The sequence below is a fragment of the Lissotriton helveticus genome, chromosome 1_1 (genome assembly GCF_964261635.1).
Source record: "Lissotriton helveticus chromosome 1_1, aLisHel1.1, whole genome shotgun sequence".
NCBI classification, from domain to species: domain Eukaryota; kingdom Metazoa; phylum Chordata; class Amphibia; order Caudata; family Salamandridae; genus Lissotriton; species Lissotriton helveticus.
The window spans coordinates 1738815223-1738837789 of NC_136057.1; the positions used below are offsets into that span (position 1 = coordinate 1738815223).

Genomic DNA, 22567 nt, shown 5'->3' on the forward strand with positions numbered 1-22567 from the left:
GTATCTTGAGCGCTTCAGCCTTAGAAGGTTCAGGTAGGAGATCAATAAATGGTGCAATGTCCGACCACATCTGTCGGTCATACCTTCCTAAGATGGCCAATGAATTTGCCACTCGAACTGTCGTAGCCGCCATAGTGGAGACACGTTTCCTTATCGAATCTAGGCGTTTGCCATCTCTGTCTGGCGGGGCTGTAAGCGGAAAAGAAGGGTTCCGAGCCCTCTTTTGAGCTGCCTGGACAATCACAGAGTCAAGTTTCGGCTGTCCGATAAGGCAGGCAGGAGATTTGTCCGGTGCTCTGTATTTCTTTTCCAAACGTGACAGGAATGGATGCCGGGGTTGCCATGACTTTTATACCCTCCTGCCAAATAAAGTCAATGATGGGTATAGACTTAATCCGTTTCCTGGGCTGATCCTTAAAGTCATATAGGAAACAGTCTTGTTCCTTATGCTCCATATTGATATGAAAACGTTTAGTTGCACGTTCCATTAAAAGGTGGAAGCTAACCACATTCACTGGTGGTGAAATTGAGACTGCTTGATGCGAAGGGGAAGGTGTTTGAACCCGATATTCATCCCACTCCGACTCATCCTGTACCTCTCCTTCTCTTTGCTCCTCCTCATCCGAAGACTGAGGATCTACTTCCTCCACCTGACACTGCGAAGTAGATGAAGCAGGATTTGTTGGTTGCAAAACTGGCACCGGTACTTCAGTGGCCGGAGTAGCAGGCACTGAGCCCGTAGTTTCAGAAGGTGGAAACCTTCTATAATAATCGTCCAACATGTATTGAAGGTTGGTCAGTAAAGCAACTGGTACTTGCGCGACAGGTAAACTGTCCATCTGGGGCGCCATCTGTACAGGCATCCTCCTGTTAGTCTTCTTGCAACTTGATATTCAGCTCAGAAGGACTAGTGGCCGCTCCGAATGTATGAACCACGTCATCCTCACTGTCTGAGTCTAAAAGTCGGTCAGGCACCTGCGATGATGGCTTTGGTGTAAAGAACACAGACGACGGTGCCCATACCTGCAACGCAGTGCAAGATGACAATTGCGGCGTCGACAGTGTTTTCCGCTGCTTCAGTAGCAGACATCAAAGGCTCCGTCGACGGGACGGACTTCGTCGACAGGATGTTAGTCGTCGACGGTACAACCTTCGTTGACGTCTCCGTCGACGGTGGCAACTTCTTCGGCAGAATGGAGCTCGCCGACGAAACCGTCTATGGCATCTTCTTCGTCGACGGCAGAGCCGACGACGAGGTGTCGACGACGGCCGTCGTCGACGAGATTGGTCTTACCGTTACATAGACCATGGTAGGGGAAGAAGCTGTCGTCGTCATAATCATCGATGGTTTAGGAAATGAGAAGGTCATCGTCGACGTGGATGATGCGTCGACGGAGGTCTGCGTCGACGAGAAAACAGAAGAAGGCGTCGTCGACGATAAAGAAGTTTCCTGAGGTTAAATCTTGTCAGTTGTCTGAGGCAAACTCTTGGTGGACCATTTTTCAGGTATAGAAGAAACCTCCAAGCCCTTGCCTGAGGGGGCAACCTTAGAAGTGGAAGGCCTGTCAGAACCGTTAGAAAGTTGATGCTTCTTAGCAACTTTAGCCCCAGGAGATGGCAATACCTCAGACGCAGGCCTCTTTTTAGACGCTGAAGTGGAACCAGAGGCAATACTGCCAACCTCAGACACAGGATTATCAGAATCCTTAAGCCTTTGTAGCCACAAAAGCAACCGACCCTCTCGGCCTCTGAGAGTCTTTTGAGAAAAGGTTCTGCAGATCTTACAGTCCTTGACTTGATGATCTGGATAGAGGCAATAAATACATTTCTTGTGGGGGTCCTCTTTAAAAAGCCGGAGCTTACCACAAGATTCACAGGCTCTAAACAGAGACTTCTTTGAAGACATTCTTGAAGAAATGATCCAAAAGGAAGATAAGTTGAAAGAACTGAGCAGAGCTCAGGGAGACTCCCTTCACACGACGTGCGGTAGAAAATCTGAGAGCCTGAGCCTCTGGGGAGAACATTCTGGTGGGTGCTGGCGCCTGATTGGCTGTAGTTTGGACTATACAAAATGACTAGGATAGTCATAGATGTGGAAGTTTATTTCTTACTGTAGCTTGGCTACTTTACTTCCTGGTTTGTTTTTATTGGTATTTACTACATATTTATGGCATATTATTGCATTTTATGTACCGTGGGACTCCCACTCCGACGACTGGGAATGATTCAGGCATGTGAATCTATGAAAGACACGCCTAATACTGGAGAAGGGGGAGGACAAACTCTGGGACCCACCTATGGGAGGGTCAAGACAGAAGGGTGGCTACACCCATATCCTTTGTCCATTTTCACGCCAGAGCAGAGGCTGGTAGCCCCTGCAACCAGTTTGAGCTGGACTATGCACAGGGACACTAAATGTGCCCCCAATGCAGACAAAGCACTCCTGAAGTGCACACGCCCATCCCCAATACACTGAAGCCTGTCTGGCAGGTGGTTACACCTCCTTGTGAAAGGAAACCTATTATCCAGCCCTCCCCAAGTTTCATCCAGCAGCAGAGGGCAGACTTGTGGCTGTGGCTGGCAGCATCCATCTTGTGTTTGCCAGGGTCAAGAAAGCTGGTACCGGGTGTACCAGTGCTGTCATATTTCTCCCTCTAGGAGGGTGGAACCATACCTCCCACACTAGTTACTGGTGTGGAGGTATGATTCCAAGGTGTTTGACACCAAACACAACCGTTTTCTGTGCAGCCGTTTTAAAGTTAGCAATTACTGTGAGGTTATAATGCATTTAAGAGTATATGGTATGGCTGCATCACAGAACAACCCCGTAGAATAGATTCTTAAGTCTGCAGAGGCGCTCTGCTCATGCATAGGCACCCTCTCACATAAAACCCAGCACCCTGCCTTCAGGATTGATAAGGCCTGCCATAGGGGTGACAGATATATTGTATATATGTGCAGTGATAAGGTAGATATAGTGAACCTATATTTAAGTAAGAGGTGCATGCACCACCTTACACAGGCTGCAGTAGCTGACCTGTTGTGTCTATTTGAGTGGCCTGTCAGAGGTGGCATAATACATGCTGCAGCCCCTGGGAGGCATCTGGGGTACCTGTGCCCTCGGTATATAGTATACCATATACTAGGGACTTATAAGGCTAGCCCAGAATCCAATCTGGAGTGTACCTAAAGTACATGCAATCAGTTTATAAGAGAAAGCAGCTAGATTGGGGTCCTGAATAGCAGGATCCCAGCCACACTAAGTCGGAAACAGTGAAACATCAGCAAAAAGTGGGGGTAACTATAAGTAGCAGATCCTACTCTCCTACAATGGGCCCTTCCCTAACTCAATACTAATACAGTAATTACATTGCACACCTACAAAGATAAGCATACACACACAGTGTATAGATTACACAGTGGCAGAAGCCACTGTGCATCATGGTACAGCCACACTGCAATGCAAAAAAAGTTACGTTTTACTTGCTAGATTGCATTTAGCTGTTAATAGGTAAAACTCTTATGGTTTACCACTGGTTTGGCTTTCTGATCACTCATTTGCTTGCTTATTCGATGGCTTGCTTTTCTCCCTTCCCTAGAGAATACTCTTTACCAACCTTTCGATCAGCAGACTTGTATCCTTCCACAGACGATCTACGCAGATACCAGGACGATGGTTACTCCGTCGTACTGGTACTACTGGATTTATCGGCAGCGTTCGATACTATCTCTCATAACATCTTGATCGAACGACTGTCTGTGAGTGGAATCGGCGGTAGGGCACTGGACTGGATTAAAAGCTTCCTCTCCAACCGCACCCAATGTGTCACCATGGGTGAGTTTAGGTCGGAAGAGGTTAAGATTACCAAGGGGGTCCCACAGGGATCGTGTTTGCGCCCGACCCTGTTTACCACCTATGTGGCTCCCCTGGCAGAAATAACTAGAGCATTTGGCTTCTGTCCATTGTCCTATGCGGACGATACACAGCTGCTCTTCCCTTTTAAACAACTAACGCCAGAGATTACACAATCTTTCTCCGAGGGTATGAAGGCAATAGCGAGTTGGATGTCTTCCAACTTTCTTCAATGTAATGTTGGGAAGACAGAGGTGATGCTTTTTGGTAAGGCCAGGATCCAATGGTCCCCTGACTGGTGGCCACTGGACTTAGGCCCAGTTCCTGAACCCAAATCAATAGTCAAGAACCTGGGGGTTCGACTGGAACCAGAGTTGACCTTGAAACAGCATGTTAACATCACTGTGGGATCCTGTTTTCATGTGATAGGTCTCCTCCGCAGGATTTTTCCATTTCTTCCCGATACCCACAGGAGAACCTTAGTCCAGGCTTTAGTGATCAGCCGCCTTGACTATTGTAATGGGCTTCTAGCAGGTGCAAATGAAGAGGTATTGGATCGTCTGCAGGTGGTGCAGAATACAGCAGCCAGGTTGGTGCTAAATGCCCCCCCTAGATCTCCATCGAAACCCTTATTACATAAACTTCACTGGCTGCCTATACGTCTTCGAGTGAAGTTTAAGACCTGCTGTGTCATTCATAAGGGACTACATGATTTAGGACCAGAATACTTGGCAAGGAAATTTGTTCCATATGTTCCTGCCCGTTCTCTGAGGTCCAGTGATCAGGGTGTTACTCCCTTCTTCCACTCTTTTTTTTAATGTAAACGTTATACCCACGCACATTTGTTGCTTCCACCCACCCATTTCCAATTGCCACCACAACTGCTCCACTGTTACACCCCAGCCGTCGGGGTAAGTGAAATATTTATTTTTATATTTCTTGGAGGGTCTGGGAAACTCCTATTCACTGCAGGGCTGCTCCACCTTCATAAATGTGCTACTGCACAAGTGAAAAAAATAATGTTTTATATACCAGTCCAAGAAGCCGCCACTATCTTGAATCAAAAATAAAATAGAAGGGCGTAACTTATGCACACCTACTGAATGACAAAGCCACAGATGCTTAAAAACATTGGAAAACAAGCAAGCCAGAACGGTGAGACCTATTGGCTTTCCTCGCCTATGGCTGAGCTATCCCCTGCTCAGATGAATAAGCTCCAACCTTATGCAGACAAGAATAGATTGCACTTATTTTTCCACACAGAGATACCAAACGCAGACTGAAGAGTGAGACCCCCGTCAATAGTTAGACTGCAGAACTAGCCCCACAAAAGATGGCTGCCAGTAGCACAGACTCCCACTCATTTTTTTTTTTAAAAGCCAATTGGTGATGGTATGTTCCAGACACCGCAAGGCCTCAAATTTCCACAGAGGGAAGAGAAGTAGAAAATGATTTGCTCAAAGTTAAGTGGGGATTCTTTATGATTAAAGCCTAGCAACATCTTTCCTTCGGAAGTTTTGCACCACCAAAAATCATCAGCCTGGCTTAGAGATGTACCTCTTGCTTGATATAGAGTGCTTTGTAAAGGAGCCATGCAAGCTTGAATTGTTAATTTGAGGGCTACTCAAATGAAGTTTAATACATGATTTGTGTGGTTATACTTTTTGGAACTAGATGCAAGAGAATCCAGATTGAAGGTGGAAGTGAATGGGCAGAAAGGTATTTTTGGGTGCTCTGATGAGTAGAAGATTGCCCATAATCAATTTAAGTGATCACAAAGGCTTGAATTACAGCACAGAAATGTATTCTATTCAGCATGGGATTCTTAAGAAAAATGCTGTCGTAGCCCAGGCCACTGGACTTAAGCGATTGTGTGGCGATTTTCACATAATTGTAGATATGCTACATTTACCACATATCCACCACCTGTCCCATTATGTGAAGATTAACAAAAAATTGGCTTCTAGTTAGTAAAAATGCAGCAATGCGTTGCTATTCAGATGATGGCCCTTTGGAAAGGTAGACTGTGTAGGAAACTGTGCTTTTGTTTGTGGTCCCCCACTTTTTGCCTGGTATTTGATGCACCTTTGACTGAAGTGTGCTGGGTTCCTGCTAACCTGTTCCCCAGTGCTAGTGTTCGTTCCCTAAAACAAGTTTGCTGGTCAAGTGATTCCCAATTGTTCAGTTCAGTTACCTTTATTCGGCACTTCAAAAGATACCATAAAAGAGCATAAAAGTTAAACATACATTCTCATTATTTAAAAAAGACAGGTTAAAAAGAGATGTAAAAAAGTCTTAAAATGGGGCGACACGCTCATTAATAGGGTTTACTAGAGTCTGGGGCTAAGTTACCGATTGTTAAAGTCCACCGCTTCTCGTGTGTTCCTTAGTCTCATTGCCATCTTGATGAAGCTTATTATACATATTAAGGTGTGGGGATCTGAAGCTTCTTGCAAAAAAAGTAAAGCTGCTTTCGCCTGTACCAGCTTCTTTTTTTTCAGAATCCCTACTAAGAACTTACGCCTGGGGACTGAATAAAAGGAGCACAATAAAACAAAATGAAGGGTATCCTGTGGAGACCTAGTGTCGCAGCCGCAGGTACCCTTCAACTCCACTGATCTTGTAAAACCAGAGGGGACGGCGAGTAGACGGTGTAGGAGATTTAGTCTGAAACGAGTCATAAAAAATCTTTCCTGCGCATTGTACATCACCGCCAGGTATGGTTCCATTCTGCATGATTTTTTCAGCAGGCAATGCGCCATGACAGTCGGTTTCCCCTTTTGCTTGAGTGCCCTTTTTGCAGACACCCAGTCGGTAAAAAGTTTTTTGACCTGAGTCCTGTTCTGATTAGTCATGGACTCCGGGTCCGAAAAGGAATTCTTGCAGCCAATTGTTTCCAAGGAGTCTTTTACGTACTTCAACCACGGGATCTGTCCCCCTCTGTCCCGGCTCAAGCAGTCTTTGATAATTTGTCGGCTAAAGTTAGCCTCTGGATTGATCCAGATTTTGATCCAAGCCAGAAGTGGTCTAATCATTATTCTGTCTTCAATGTATGATTCCCCCAGTTCGTTATGTGTGATGTACGAGGGGGTACTCTGGGGAACCTTTAGTAACCTTTTGAAGAACTTATTTTCCTCTGCTTGGATCTGGCACAGATGGTTGGTCTTAAAACCCCATACTTCAGCCCCGTAAGATGCTTTGGAGCAAACAATTGATCGATACAGGTTAAGTATCTGCTCCAGCGACCATCTGCCAAGTCTCCTCCCGTAGGCCATTATGGCACCCATTGATGCCACCAGTTTAGTTGCGTGCTTTTCAATGAGACCTTTGAATTCCAATTTCTCATCAAAAAGGACTCCTAGGTAGGAAAAAGACTTCACCCTTCCCAGCCTATGGGAACCTATCTTGTGTACAAAGTCCCTTTTGAAGTTTGTGCCTATTGACAGAACATACGATTTTTCCAGGTTTGCTGCAAGGTCAAGCGAGTTCATGAAGTTGACAAAACCATCAATCAATTTTTGGAGTCCCAAGGGGGTGCGGGCCAACAGCACAGCGTCGTCCGCATATAAGAGAACAGGCACCGGGCGCTGGCCTATTTGGGGGGAGCCCACGCTCAGCTTCACTAGCTCTTTATCCAGATTGTTAATATATAATGAAAACAGAAATGGGGCTAATATACAGCCCTGGCGCACTCCGCTAGTGCAGGAGAATGGTTTTGTCTTCAATCCTTCTTGTGTGTATCTCACTGAGGCTGTGGTCTCCCAGTGTAGGGCTTTTAATGTGTCGACTAGCCCCTGATCCACCCCTGGACTTGTCATCAGGGACCATAGTTTTTGTCTGTTGACGCGATCAAAGGCCGCCGAGAGGTCCATAAACCCCATGTGGGTAACCCCTTTACTGGCAATGGTGTACTTAGCCGTGAGGAGGTATACGTTTAGACATTGGTCTGTTGTTGATCTCCCTTCTCTGAACCCATATTGCGTGTCAGTTAGTATGTCATTGTCCTCTGCCCAAGTTTGTAGGCGGCATAGGATGACACGCCCCAGGACCTTGGCCGTTACGTCTATTAACGATATGGGACGGTAACATTGTGGGTCATCCAGATTCCCCTTTTTGTAATTTAAGTGATCACAAAGGCTTGAATTACAGCACAGAAATGTATTCTATTCAGCATGGGATTCTTAAGAAAAATGCGGTCGTAGCCAAGGCCACTGGACTTAAGCGATTGTGTGGCGATTTTCACATAATTGTAGATATGCTACATTTACCACATATCCACCACCTGTCCCATTATGTGAAGATTAACAAAAAATTGGCTTCTAGTTAGTAAAAATGAAGCAACGCGTTGCTATGCAGTGGATGGCCCTTTGGAAAGGTCGTCTGTGTAGGAAACTGTGCTTTTGTTTGTGGTCCCCCACTTTTTGCCTGGTATTTGATGCACCTTTGACTGAAGTGTGCTGGGTTCCTGCTAACCTGTTACCCAGTGCCAGTGTTCGTTCCTTAAAACAAGTTTGCTGGTCAAGCGATCCCCAATTGACCAGACCAGTAGCACCTTTTAGTCCCTAATACATGGTACCCCTGGTATCTAGGGCATGAGTACTAGGAGGGCCCTCAGGAGCTCAACGTATACTGTGGCACTCTAAAGGACCCAGCACCCAACTCATGCAGACTGTCGCTGCAGGCTACGTGACAAGGTGCTCTAAAAGGTGATCGCATAACACGGCACACACCCCATGTGCCAGGTCCGCCAACACTGCACGTAATATTTGTATGTCACCCCTACAGTAGGCCTTACAGCCCTAATGCAGGGTGCATTATTACATGCGAGAACATCTGCATGAGCAGATATGACCCTATGCTGGCCAGTTCAACTACCGACAGCAAAAGTGAACAGGGAAGCCATCCTAAGGTATGCACTGGTCAAAACTAGATTCCCAGCCACATAATGGCTTCACTGAAAACTATGTTGTTTGGTATTAAACACGTATTAATATTAATACACTGATTCCAGTGATGGATTTATTAATACATGCACCCAGATGGTACCTTAGAAGTACTCCCTGAACCCGAGTTACCATCTAGTGTGCTGGCTGGTCCAGGAAAGCCTGCGACCACAGACTATTTTGATCCCTGAAGATGAGAGCCCATGCTCTCAGAGGCCAGAAACAATGACTGCTCTAGAGAGGGGCATTTACACCACTTCCAGGAAGGATAGTATATCAGCATATAAAAGCAGGAGGCTTTAAAGGTCTCTGCCGCCTTGGCTATGGGATGCAAGGCTTCCACAGGTAGAGGAGATGCCATCCCTTGCCCTGGGCCCAATTCGCACCAGGACAGACGGGAACATTAGCTCTGCAGGAGGCGTGTTGCACTCCCAGGCTGGACACACCTCTAGGATGAACAGTCTGAAGTGAACACGAAGTTAGGAATTCCTCCATCTTGTATGTGGTGGAATTAGACGTTCTGGGACAGGGTGATGCCCGATTCCTTGATTACTACACCTCACTTACCTTAAACGCCCCTAAATTGAGCATGTTAGGGACCCACTGATACCAGGACATCAGATTCGATGTACCAAAAGAAGTTGACTGGAAAGTTTGCTGACCCGAGAACCAAGGAGTACGACTGACTGCTAAACCTTGCCAGCTTGCCTGCTGCACTTCACCCTCGTGGAGAAACTGAAACACCATGCCGATGTGCAGTCTCCAAGAAACCTGGAGGGCTTCCAGTGCTTTGAAAATCACCGAAGAAACTCCCTTGGAGTACAGGAGCTACTCCCCTGCAGACGTAGGCACCAAAAGAAGCAAGGACTGGTTTACAGGCCTGCCGCTTACCGGACTATTGGCGTTGCAACCGCTCAGGAAGAGGTCCCGTGTTCCTGCAGGTCAGTTTTGTCCTCCTTTTAAGTGTTAATACTCCCGGACCGCCCGGAGCCACACAGTACCAATATCTGGGATGCCGGACCCTGTGCATCAGCCAAGGCGTGTGTCCAGACTGGACACCAACGCAGAGGAAAACAGACCTACACGTTGAGGGACTTCAGGGACCGTAAGGCCAACACCATGAGTGGCCCAGCTGTCCTCTTCACCCTTCAGCAGAAACAAAGACCAACAGTGAGCCTCAGACTGCCACCACGAGACACCTCTGCACTGCGCCTCACAACCTAAGTCCGAGGGAGGCTGAACCCACCCTTGAGTTTGCACAGACTGGACATCGTTGTCACAAGCGGCCTCTTTTTGCAGGCCCTCCTCAAACATGAGTGACTGAAGAACACATCCGGACGTCAAAAAACAACACTGCACCCAAGCCCCAAAGCCAGAAAATAAATAGAACAACAGTGTCCTTAGGTGCCCAAGCATCTCAAGGGTCAAGCCCCCCGTTGTGCGTTCCTCCCGACTGGCCCCTCAGTCCCAGCTTGCAGCCTCTTTCTGACCAGACTGTTCCCCGGTTAACTGAATGGGACAACACCATAACACCTCTGCACCCACATGCCTCATGGCCTCCCAAGGGGACCTATTGGTGTGGCCTTGGACCTTGCCCCATACTCCCATTAAGCTCAGGACAGTCCCATAGGCTGCAGTTTTCAGAATGATGGACAATGCAACAATATATGTGGAACACACTGCACAAAAGGATACGTCTTGAACCACACGTTGAGTGGCAGTGTTGGGAGACTGTGAATCCTTTAGCAGCTGAAGCACTTGCTGTAGGCCCTGCTCGTCAGGCTGCCAATCCATTGCGAAAATAAGTACTGCAAAAAAGTGAAGAAAAACATTTCTGGGCTCCCAACATAAATTCCAGGTTAGAATAGCAAACTTTCCAAACTGATTTGAAATTCTTCTGTTTACCAAATCATGTTCTCTTTGGAGTACAAATGCTATTGATCCAGAAGTTTTGAGAAAGCTTAAAATATGCCTTAAAGACATCTTAAACATTGCATAGCGAACTACAAACACACAGGATAAACTCAGAATAAATAATATTTCAACTGCTGTACCATGTACTAAACTAGACTCCAGCCTTTTTGTTGAATGTTTTCCATCTGTCTGTTTAGTTTTGGGGGTTTGAAATTGTGATAACTTGTTGCGCATGGGTTTAATATGCAGTGCATTTTTTTATTTTGTTAACCTCTGATTAAAATTTTTCTTCTAAACATTGAACATTCATGTCTGGATTTCAAGTCATTGAAGGTAAATCAAATTAAGGGGTAGTTAAGGCAGCGGAATCAATGAGATACTATACTCCAGTTTAAGTTTTTTATTATTGGTCACTTTAAACCCATTCTAACAGCAGATGCAAATAAAGCACTATACAAAAACTACCAACAACTCAAAAAGACAGTTTGCCGTTTTGGCTGGATTGAACACTAGCAAAGCAGACCAAGTTGTATCCCTCCATCATCACAAGCACGATTAGTTTGGTTGATATCAACATGCAGTGACGTTCAAAGATTTTTTTCACTGAAACAGATTCACCTCATTTTCAATAAACAAAATAGACCTGTACAGGAGTTATACTAGGTAACAGTCAAAGGACATCAACAGACAAGCCTTGAAAGAAGGCAGTGTTTCTGGTTGGAGAAACATCTGAGCAAGCAACAACCTAAGGTGAGATCAACCAACAGGACATAAGTTGTAAGGGAAAACACCGCAGTTAACTCCTGAAGGGGAAAAAACCTCAACTGCACATCAGAACAATTTCTCTGAAAAGTATTAGAAGTCTGCTCCATCTAACTGAACACCATCTGGCAATCGCAGAGCAGATGAAGCATTTGCAAGCATAGCCTCATCGCTGATTTAACAATGATGAGTTGTTCCCAAAGAGACCAGTATGCCAGCCTGACAGATTCCCACCATACGGAGAGAGCTACAAACTACATCGCCGAGGGCCACCCTGTACCCGTGGGAGGGAGTACTGAATCAAACACAATCTGTGAAAAACAGAAAAAGAGTAAGTTTACTTGAAACACCATTTTTTCCCATTGAACTGTCTCAGCATCTGTTAATACCAAACAGACATTTCTACTACTCTAGGCTGATGATACTCAGCTGATGGGGTCACTTAATCAAGTGGACAACTCAGGCATGGCATCATGCTTGGGAAAGGTTTCTAGCTGGATGGATAGCTTGTTTGTCTTAGGTCATTAAGTTTCAGAGTTGATGCTCCTGGGTAATTATAGCACATAGAATAGACTCCTCCTGGCCTAGTTGTCTTGGCTCCCCTCCTTCCCCCAAAGACCAAATTAAGAGTCTTGGAGTGTAGGTGGACCAAAATCTTGCTTTTAAGAAGCAAGCACGCAAGGTGGCAGCTTGCTGTTATGGGATCTTAAGAGTACTAAGAAAGATCCTCCCCTAGCTTCCTTTTTCTGCCAAAAGAGTGCTTATCCAGGCATTAATTCTGTCTCGTCTGGACTACGCAAATGCGCTTTACTAGGAGCCCCACTTTTTACCATTAAAAAAAATGCAGATTGTGCAACATTGTGCAGCACGTCTGCTCACAAATACATCCAAACGCGTCTCAGCCAAACCTGCGCTTACCTCGCTCCATTAGCTACAGATTCAAGAAAGAATCCAATTTAAGGCGATGTGCATCACCCACAAAGCCTTATCAGGTAAAGGTCCACCGATCATCAGATCCATCATTCAGCCTTATCGTGCCTTTAGGTCTCTAAGATCTGATAACAAGCAGTTGGCTGGAGTCCCTAAAATAAGGAAATCACGAAGCGGAGGACGCCGCTTCGCATACAAGGCTGCCAAACTGTGGAATGACTTACACCTCTGGATTCGCCTTGAACCAAACTTTCTGATCTTCTGAAAGCATCTAAACACCTTTTAGTTCCCTTTACTCTTTTCGATTTTGAAGTTGCCCTGCATTTAGTGCTGGGAGGCTCCCGGGTAACCATGCGCTCTAGAAATGTCTTTTTCATTCATTCATATGTACCCATTGTATCCATTGAGAGGCTTCCGCATACATGAGGTTCAGTTGAAGGAAGGACACTTCCATTTTAATGTCTTGTAACACACGTTGCTCTGCTCGGCCTTCGACCACTCTGCATCTTAGGACACTGAACTAAGGGTACTGACTGCAGGTTTGATTTGGCGTTATAAACGTATAGCCATGAGTGATGCAGAGTGTAGGGCCAAGGTGTGGGTACAAGATGGGTGCCAGTTTTAGTAGATATCCAAGAAATTTGCCCCACGTTGGGCTTGTCGAAAGGATCATCCTGTTAAAGCACCCCACCACTTAAAACAGAAAGTCAGACATTACTGTTTAACAGACAGTCAAAACTGGTTGGGTGCTTAATCAGCTATCAAATACCAGTATATCCAGAGATGCCGCTGCTTGGGTACTGCAAAGCAAGTCTGGACACACGAGACTAGTTTATCAGTTAAGAAGAAAAAACTAGCATATCAGTAAAATGCGCAAGATTATAGGTCCTGAAATGTCATACTATCCCAGTCTTTATATACGAATTGCAGAAGCAACAAGCAAACAAAGCATGGTCAATATGTGGCCAGACTGAAGGTGAACTAGTGGTGCTGGATGGTCTCTAAACAACTGGAGATGGCAGAGGGGCAATGTATGGAAAGGCTGGAAAGATTCAACAGGATAGTGGTGCACTATTGGAAAATTACCTTGGAGGATCAAGAGATCACCTATCTGTAAGAGGTCTTAGCTGGTAACCCAAGCAGACTCCCAGACAACTTGTCACTACAAAGTGTTGCGCAGCAGCAACTAAGCAGATTACCAAATTATGGCACAAAACAAAATTGCCTTTAGCTGTGCCAAGACCTACTGGCTTTACCAATTCTGAGTTACAATAGGAAATAAGCATTTGCAATGCAATAGGTCTCGCATTTACATGAGTTTGAGCTATTGGCATTGTAAATGACAATTACTTTTATGTTTTTGTTTTTAAAACGTAAATAAAAGGCCTCGTCATTTACAATGCCAATAGCTCTAAATCTCGCAAATGCGCGACCTATTGCATTGCAAATGCTTGTTTGTTGTGGCAGTAAGAAATGCTGCCTTTTTATTGGTGCATGGTCCCTCTTTTATGCGCTTGGTTCCCCTTCCAGGCGATTTCATTCAGTGTTTAATTTGGTTTTCGATCCCAACTCCTGGCAGTGTGCGCGATGGCCCCTCCTCCTGTGTTCCTCCTAAACAGTCATAGCACACAACAGTAGTGTTATTTCACTCATTCACAATGTAACGTCTGTTCTTTAATATGTGGGAAATGGGCAAAATGTGCCCCTTGTGCCACGAGGAGCCATGAAAGGTTATACGTTCTGACATTCAAAATATTGCACCTATAATACGAGTCAGCAGCTTCCATAAATCTGGAGAGGCGCCAGGGAGCTAGAAAAGTTGTTTCCAGTCACTTGTGCCCACCGTGAAATTTGACTTGCGAGCAGTGAGAACATAAAGTAAACCCACCACGAAATGTAGAGTGCACTGCGCACTTAGGAGTCCAGAAAACTCCCCAAAGCAGTAAAGAATATAAAGTGCAGAAGCTGCCGTGTTCAAGTGACTTCCCGTGCTGGGGTATACACCAAGCCCAGTGCAATGCCGCAGCCTGCGATCTTGGCGCTGCCGGCCCCTTAATGTCTTTGGTAGGCGCCGTTCTCGCATGGTATCTATCACTTTTGTAACTCCTAATTGAACTCTGTTTTATTGTGCAACCTAGACAGCCCTAAAACTAATGCTACCGAATTAGAGACTGGCCTTACAAGCTCTTGTAGGGTATCCCATGGTGAAGGCATGTTGGCTTTTTAAAAATGAAGGATATGCTGTGGTGACAAAGGACACGGATTTTCCAGCCGCTGCTTGAGTGTAGCGCTATATTTACACAAAGCTATTTTCATAACTACAACTGGTTTCTGTCTATATTATATATTCAGCCACACAGAGGCTGGTCTCTGGATAAATTCACGCATCCACCTAACCACATCCGTCTGCCCAAGTATTCATTTGCCCAAGCATTCATTCAACCAGCCAAGCTGTAGATAAAATAGCTCAGTGGGTAGGTTTACAGCTAATCTGAGCAGTTTTTGGGCTTCCAAGTGACCAGCCTGACTCCAGCTCCAGCGGACTCGTTTTTTCAAACATTTTAGGGAGAAAAAATGAGGAGAAGTGTTCTACCTAATGAAAGTAAACCTATTCAGGCGTGAAGACATAGTTTAATCTGTTATTTGCATAAATGTCAGTGTTACATTGCAATTCATCGACATGGAGTTCAGATAGACATTGAAAGTGGGATGTGTAGATTACTGTATGGGTGTGCTGCACACGAAAACTTCACTTGTTTTCGGACATGCCCGGAACTGGGATAGTTTCCCCTAAGATAACTGTGTGGCACTGACACTCCATGTGCATTACACGTTATGTACTGGTCATGGATTCACGAGTGCACAACTGCCTGCAGTAATATCAGATTGCAATAGCTGCTGTGAATGTAAGGCTTGTCTCACCTACAATGCCAGGGAATCTTTGATGCACTAGTTGAAAGGACCACCAACGCCTCCGGGCAGCACTTCATAACATCCAAATGTGTCTTACAACTGCAAGTGTTCTGCGAATGGCATGCGGCCTTATTTAGTACAAACAAAAAGGATCTCTTTGGGGGAAAAATTTCATAAAAGAAAACGGGAAAGCCAAGCAAACGCCTGAGGTCCACTCCATGTAAAAACAAGCACTCGTTCTGAGCCGGTTCACTATCGGCTGCAGTTGGGTCCTGTTTGTACTCAGATAATTGGTTCAGTCCTGCGGAAATACAGGGGACAATGTGTATTATTCTCATTCTGTGCCCCCATAAGACAGACCTATTGTCTTTGCAAATGCTTGTTTTATTGGAAGCATATCCTACGAAAAAAATAAAACATGCACCCATATGAACATGGCCACTTATGGTTGCAATAAAAATTGCATATCTAAAAAATATTGATGTTGCTGTTTTACTAGCATTTAAGAAACTGCCTACCAAGCTGCTTCATGCATTTTAGTATCATTGCTTGTGACAGTCAGGAATAAATCACAACTTAACCAAGCACTCAAATCACATGCCACTACAATGTTACTTAAACACTTTACAGCAAGATCCTAAAAAGCAGATGGAAATATAAATCCAAATTTAACTGGGTTGCCTAGTGCAGGAAAATAAAAACCTTACATTTATGTGAAAATAAATAAAAATGCACACTTTGAACAAGCTTTGTCACTAAAGCTAAAGGAACTATGTTCAGGCAGATTTGAACAATGTGCACCAACGGGTTGAAGAATCAAAATGATTAAATTGCCCAATGGATGAAGCCTTCTGACCAAATGGCCCTTTATGTATGTATATTATGCATTATCAGAAAAACAAAATAGTCTGGTGAAACAGATGAAACTGACGCAGGGGCCATGCCTAAATAAACTACTGTGATTACCAAGACCCTGTGCATCCATCTCAAGAAGGGTCATTGGGCACGAACAAATGGTATCAGTTGGAAGAAAGACATGGACACTGCAAGTGCTGAGGGTTGCTACACACCATATAACAAGGGGACAGACTTGTGAACTAGACGCTTGCAAAGAGCCTTCCTGTAGGTGCATGATTGGCTCTCAGCATGAGCTGCAGAACAAGGCAGGCAGTGGGCGTGGCATCCTGCATTTCAGGCGCTTGTAAGTGCCAGGTTTCGAAATAGAACAAGCCAACACAACCTAAGCTACCTTAAGTACTTCTCATTGCGGAAGCTTCTTTGGGGTTTAGTATCGTATGAGCCGCACTCAGCATGTAAAGTAATTACGTAATTTCTCTCGATTTCCACGCACACATTTGCACTCACCTAGCACAATGAGGCTGCTGTCATTTTTAGCAACCCACTTATTATGCACGATAATTGTGCATTGTACTCTTGTGCAAGACGGTGAGGGTACATTCTTAAGGCCATGAAAGGATGCATTCAAAAGCCAGGTGATGGTGGCTACACGACAGGCAGCGGGTGGAGCACTGCAACGCCTGCACTTGTAAATACAGCCAAACCCAAAAGAACCTGACAGAAACATGCCAAGCTCGGCCAGTCAATGACCTGTGTGGCAGCTCATCACAGCGGCTGGTTTTCCTTGCTATCAGCACGTCTATCCAGACAAGCTCTCACCAGGGGGATAGATAAACACCCTCCCTCACACCTCAGCAAGGAGTCCATCCTTAGATTTGGAAAATTGGAACAAATACCTACTCTTACTGTGGTAAATAGCTGTCAGATCGCAAAAGAAGCCAGCATTTGCAAAGCAGACCTGTCTGGCCGGTTCGGTCAGATGGAAGCGGAAACTAATTCTCGGCTGTCCTGCAGTCCGCCCCGGGGCACAAGCATGCATCCACTTCTGTCATTACAGCCGATTGCAGCAAAAAGACAGAAGTGGATGCCTGCTTGTGCCCAGGGGGGACTGCCATAAAAAAAAACAAGCGCGCTGCGCCTCGCGCTGGGAGCAGGGGGGAGAGAGAAGGGGGGCCTGCGCCGGTTTCCCTTACGGGAACGAGCACTGACACCATATGTTTGCAAGTTAATTACAAGCATATGGTGTCAGCACTCGAGCCCGCAAGGGAATAGCCACATGTGTACGCGTTGCCATTGAAGACAATGGAACGCGTGCACTGTTGTGGCTTAAAAGGGGGACCGATGGCATTAGGTCACTCCTATGCAGCGCATACGCGTTGCGTAGGTGAGACCTAAAAAGTGGCCACTTGCTGAAAAGGAACAGCAACAATGATTCCATTTGCAGACGCTGAACAACCTTACAGTGACTTATCGCGAGAATGAATATGCACACGTGGCATTACATGCCCATCATCTTTTTTCTCTCATCCAAGATTGTGGATGCTAGTCTTGGAGCAGTACACTAAAAATGAAGTAGTGTGTAAAAGCCACCCTTTATGAAAGTAGCAACTTAGGTCCTAGCTTTTGGCTGCTAATGGACACCTATTGGCTTGGACAATGCTTTTTACTGAGGCTATGCTGCACAGGCCATAAAAACCACATTTAAAATAAAAGAACACAAAAATACAACGGATGCGTCCTTGTAATTGGCTTACTACCCCCGACGGGGCGGCGAGTCTCTTTGCGGCGGGTAGCACACTATTCCGGGACCCAAGGTTAGACCAGTGGTTGTGAATAGTAACGTGCTCTCAAGAAAACTTGCATCCATGTACTCCAGTTCCTTTGTGATATATTATTGCCAGTTAGGTGTGATCATTAGTGGGGGCTATGTGGTTTCAGGTGAATGGTTGGTGGGATTGATAGGCTTGGAGATTATTTTTTTGTATAACTTTATTTTGCATTTAGGTATACATAAAGCAGTACACTGGGACAAGTGAAATAATTTGGCAAGCATAAAGCAAATGTAATACATACTGTCGTGGGCTCAATCGATGTCACAGGATGACGGTACGTTTCATATACCAAGCCTTTCAACTCAGAACATGTGCTCTATGATAATAATACTTATCCCGGGATTACATAAACGATGCTTGTAACCCAGACAAGAAAATACATAAACTGCATGAACATCAAAAAGTAGGTCTATTATTTTGTGTATTTGACTATTGACATGCCCATTGGGATGGCCTAACCCACCCCGGATGGGACTATGCCCTGTTCCTTCTGCGTGGGGACCCCATATATCTGTGTGTCTGGAAGTGGGTGGGATTGCTGTTGCGTATGGGCCGCTGTATGTGGAACAAGAAGCCATGCTCTTTAGCCATCCCTTCACCGAAGGTGCAGCTCTGCCACCCCAATAAATGGATACTTCTCTTTTAGCCAGTAAAACTAATAGTGAGTTGCTAGGGGGAACTGCGCTACATACCCCAGCAGTGCAATCTCAGGCAAGGGAATCATGGGCACCTTAACCATGCCACTCACTATCTTAGGAACGTCTATCCAGAATGTATGTATGCGCGGACAGGTCCAAGCGAAGTCTGCTTGTGGCGCATTGCATCTCGCGCAGTGGTGCGGGTGCTATGCCAGGGAGTCTGGAAGGGGTAATGTAAATCATACGAAGAAACTTAAAGTGAATCAGTTTGTGGCGGCTATTAAGGGAAACATTGTGCGTAACTGCACGGCAAGCTGCCCACTGTTTATCTGTTATTGGATTACCCAAGTCAGTCTCCCAAGCACTGCGTATTTTGTCATCGTTAATCGGTACGATGGCAGCGCATGCCTTGTAGATCTGAGACACAAGATGTACCCCTCTCTCGCTGCCTGAAGGAAGGAGGTTCTAGAGGGTGATCAGGGAGTGTAGCTCGCAGGGCAGAACGGATTCTCAAAAGCACGAATCTGTCCATGAATGTGGGGCGTCAGGGAACAAGGACTCTGTCGGACAAAAAATATGACCATCCGGAAACAAATCGCCCATTATCGCAATGCCGAATTTAGCGCAGGTCTTCTGTACGAGCTTTTTGCTAGTAATAGGTAGCCATATAGGGTTCAGGAGTGGGAGAGCAGAAGAATAAAGCTATGGTGTGTGTGTGTGATCCGACGTAACTTCAAGGAGGAGACAGTGAGGTGAGGACAAAGGAGACATACAAGGCTTGTATGGAAATCTACTAAGGTGCACTGTCACTTGGTAGATGGTGGGGTGGGGGGGTGGGGGGGGGGGGGGGGTTCAGCTTGTTGTTCAGGACAAGAAGCTTCCATTCTGTGAGACCAGCATTTTTCTCCAATTTCTGATCACTATCGGTGTTTTTTCATAACCAGATGCAAATGGTTCACACCTTTGTGCCTCCGTTGTGGGTGCTCCAGACCTGAGATTATCCAGGTGTGAGGGGCATCACCCCACACAAAGGCTGTGTCTATAGAACTGCATAGAGGTGCTTGAAAAGGAAGCCACCCCAAACCAGTTCTATTGCTTGCTCCTCTTGTTTTGATACTTTTAAAATCCTTGTCGCCATCATATCTCAGAACTACAAATAAACCACAACCCCCTCAGCCCCTAAATGTGTACAGTCCACCCACAGGCACTACATTCTGTCAGAGGAGCCCGCAGACATCAATCCTCATTAAAAAAAAAAAAAAAAGATAAGCAAACTGATAATGAAGTAGTAAATAAAATCATATTTAACACCAATCCCATGTTCTATACAAGCTCACTCACTCCGCTATAAAATAGCAGCTGAAACCTCAGGTGTATTAAAAATGTTCTATAATTGCAGAAATGCAATTAAAGTGTATGTCGGTAACAGAGCTAGAAAAGTTGTGCCAGGCCCAAGTAAATGTACAAAATTTAGTCTGAATGGTGTTTGCCTGCAAACTAAACAAAACTAAATACAACTTGCGATGGGTCAAATACCACATTTTCTAAAGATAAACATAACTGTTTGGAAAATAAATTATTCCACAGGATAATGTGTCCTGTGTAATGGTCCAGTTTGTTGCACATTGGGTTTGTTATTACTTTAAAAACATTGGTTTTTATAGCGGTCCATTGATGATAAAGGCACCCATCAAAAAGTAGGTCTTTCTTTTAAAATTGATTTACAGCTCTCCAGACCACAAACTGGTTCTTTCGGATTGGAGGAGTTATCTCATAATGTCCCACTGGTGTTAAGGAAAAGGACCTGGCAACCAAGGCATGGGGAGAGCCACCAAATAATTAAAAAAAGAACATTACAGATTAAAAGGTTTTAGACAACTGACTGGGCACGAAAGACCAATAACGCTACTGACCGGTGCTAATATGGTCTCTCCTAGGCTGAGATGTCAAATAGGTTAATATTAAAACAAGTGTCAATAGTTATCCGCATGTGCATTAATACCCAAATACCTGCCGGTTTGTTTACTCCAAGCAAGGATGATTTCAAATGGCTTAACCCGCATCGGTAAAAGTTTGAAAATACTGTTGCAGTCATTTTAATGCCTGCATTCAAAATTATTCCACCACAAAATGACCCGCTTCGTAATGATCTTCTGCTTCTGGTGCCGGTGAAACTTGAGCCAGAGGGGCTGGCTACAGAGAAAGACCTGAGCCCTCAGCCCCTGTCCAGAACCCACCAGTCCTCCTGTGGTGCCCCTGTCCAAAACACCCAAGTCCTCCTGTGGCACCTCCATCCTGGGGTAAGAGCTGCCGGGCCTAGGCAGTCCAGACACTTTCCATATATTCCCAACTTTCCTACCCACCGATAGAAAATCAGAAAGTATGAGATATTTTGAGCGAGAGGATGATGGCCTCGCAGCCTGCTATCCAGAGATTAAAATGGTCATGCCATAGACCAGAGGTCCTCAAACTGGGGGGCCTTAGCTCTGATCCTGGGGGAGGGGGTGGGGGGCATTAGGTAGCAGGATCTGGTAAAAAACAGCATTATGCTGATAGGAGTGCTTTGTTTAAAGCTAAAAGAAAATTATTAGCAGTCAGCAACTTTAATGGGCCATTTTTAAAAGGTTTAACATAACTAATGTTTAAAAAAGTTATATATACTTAAACATTGCATATAGAATATAATATTTGTGAAATTCGGAAGATGGGACCAATGATTTTTTTGTTGTTTTAATACTGGGTGTGTGTGGGGGGGGGGGGGGGGGGGGGGGGGGGGGGGGGGGAGAGAAGCATAAAAAAGTTTGATGACCACTGCCATAGACTAAGGAGGGCTCTGATCACACCTCTCTACTATTAACTACTGCAAACTAAAGAATCAGGAGTAAATGTAAGAATGCTTTCCTTGAAAGCACAGGACTCATCCCATTAGGCAACAACAAGCAATGGATTAACCGCTAACCTTGTGTTTCCAGAGCAGGGTGCTGCATATGGATCCACTGGCTGTCACAGAGTCCCCATGGCAGAGAAATTGAGTAGGAATGTAATGGAGTGGGTGGTGGCAGATGACGTAAGACTGTCTTTTTAGGTCTCACCTACAGATAACATTTAGCCGTCTGTTGCCAAAAGACCTCCTAGTGTGCCTGCTGCGTACTGCGGATTGGCTTTCTTGCTTCAGATTTCATGGCTTTCCTTTCTCGTCTTCCATTTGTCCCTCTCTGGGTGCATAGCCTCTTCACTATCCTTTTGAACTTGTGCATAATGTAAGAAATTGGTTCACTAGCAGGAGTGTGTTACAATCCACCTCAAGGAATAAATCACACCTTGTCAGGATGAACCCCTCAAAGTCACTACTTTAACCAGTCTAACCCTCACTCTCATAACCATAGCATAGAGCAGACAAGCTTAACTTAGGACAAAGTGCAAAGTATTTCTACAATACCAAAACCGTAATAAAGTCAATTAAAAAAACAAAAATCCCAAACCAAATTAGAAAAATAGAGCAAAATTTAACAAGCGGGGAAGATCAATAATGAATAGGGGGGGGGGGGAGCAGGAGAAGTTTTAAATTTCGAAGTAAAAAAAATGGCACCACAATGCACCAATGGTAGCGGCAGACCAGGACATAGGCTTGATTTCAGGCTGACCGTGAATTAGCACCTTGTCAAATAGTTTACCTTCGACTTGGTCTTTTAAGTGCCAATCCACCACAAGAGTACACTTCTAAATCCCCCAAGACTTCAGAGGAGAGAACAGCAGGCTCTAGTTCAGGCTCAAATATCACTTTGGCAGCTGGGTACTTCCAGGAAAAGATCTCTTGCAGCTTTTCGTCTCGCTGTAGCTGCACAGGTCAGCCAACCGGCCATTGGAGTCGACTTCCATTCTGGAGTACAAGAGAAAGCCAGTCCAGTACTTCAGGGCTATGCT

At 45.2% G+C, this 22567-nt stretch overlaps 1 protein-coding gene across 2 annotated transcripts in view; it reads right to left on the bottom strand.

Annotated features, from left to right (window-relative positions):
* Positions 1-22567, bottom strand: part of TNPO2 (transportin 2) — a 162566-nt gene that overhangs the window by 131573 nt on the left and 8426 nt on the right. The window contains exons 1-2 of one of the 2 annotated variants that reach the window (XM_078689213.1): positions 22318-22339; positions 10492-10604 (exon numbers count right to left, since the gene is read on the bottom strand). In XM_078689213.1, coding sequence (XP_078545339.1) covers positions 10492-10590 — 99 coding nt within the window. In that variant the 5' untranslated portion in view covers positions 10591-10604; positions 22318-22339. Of the gene's footprint in view, positions 1-10491; positions 10605-22317; positions 22340-22567 lie in introns of those variants that run through there. The other variant, XM_078689212.1, reaches the window with a different exon arrangement.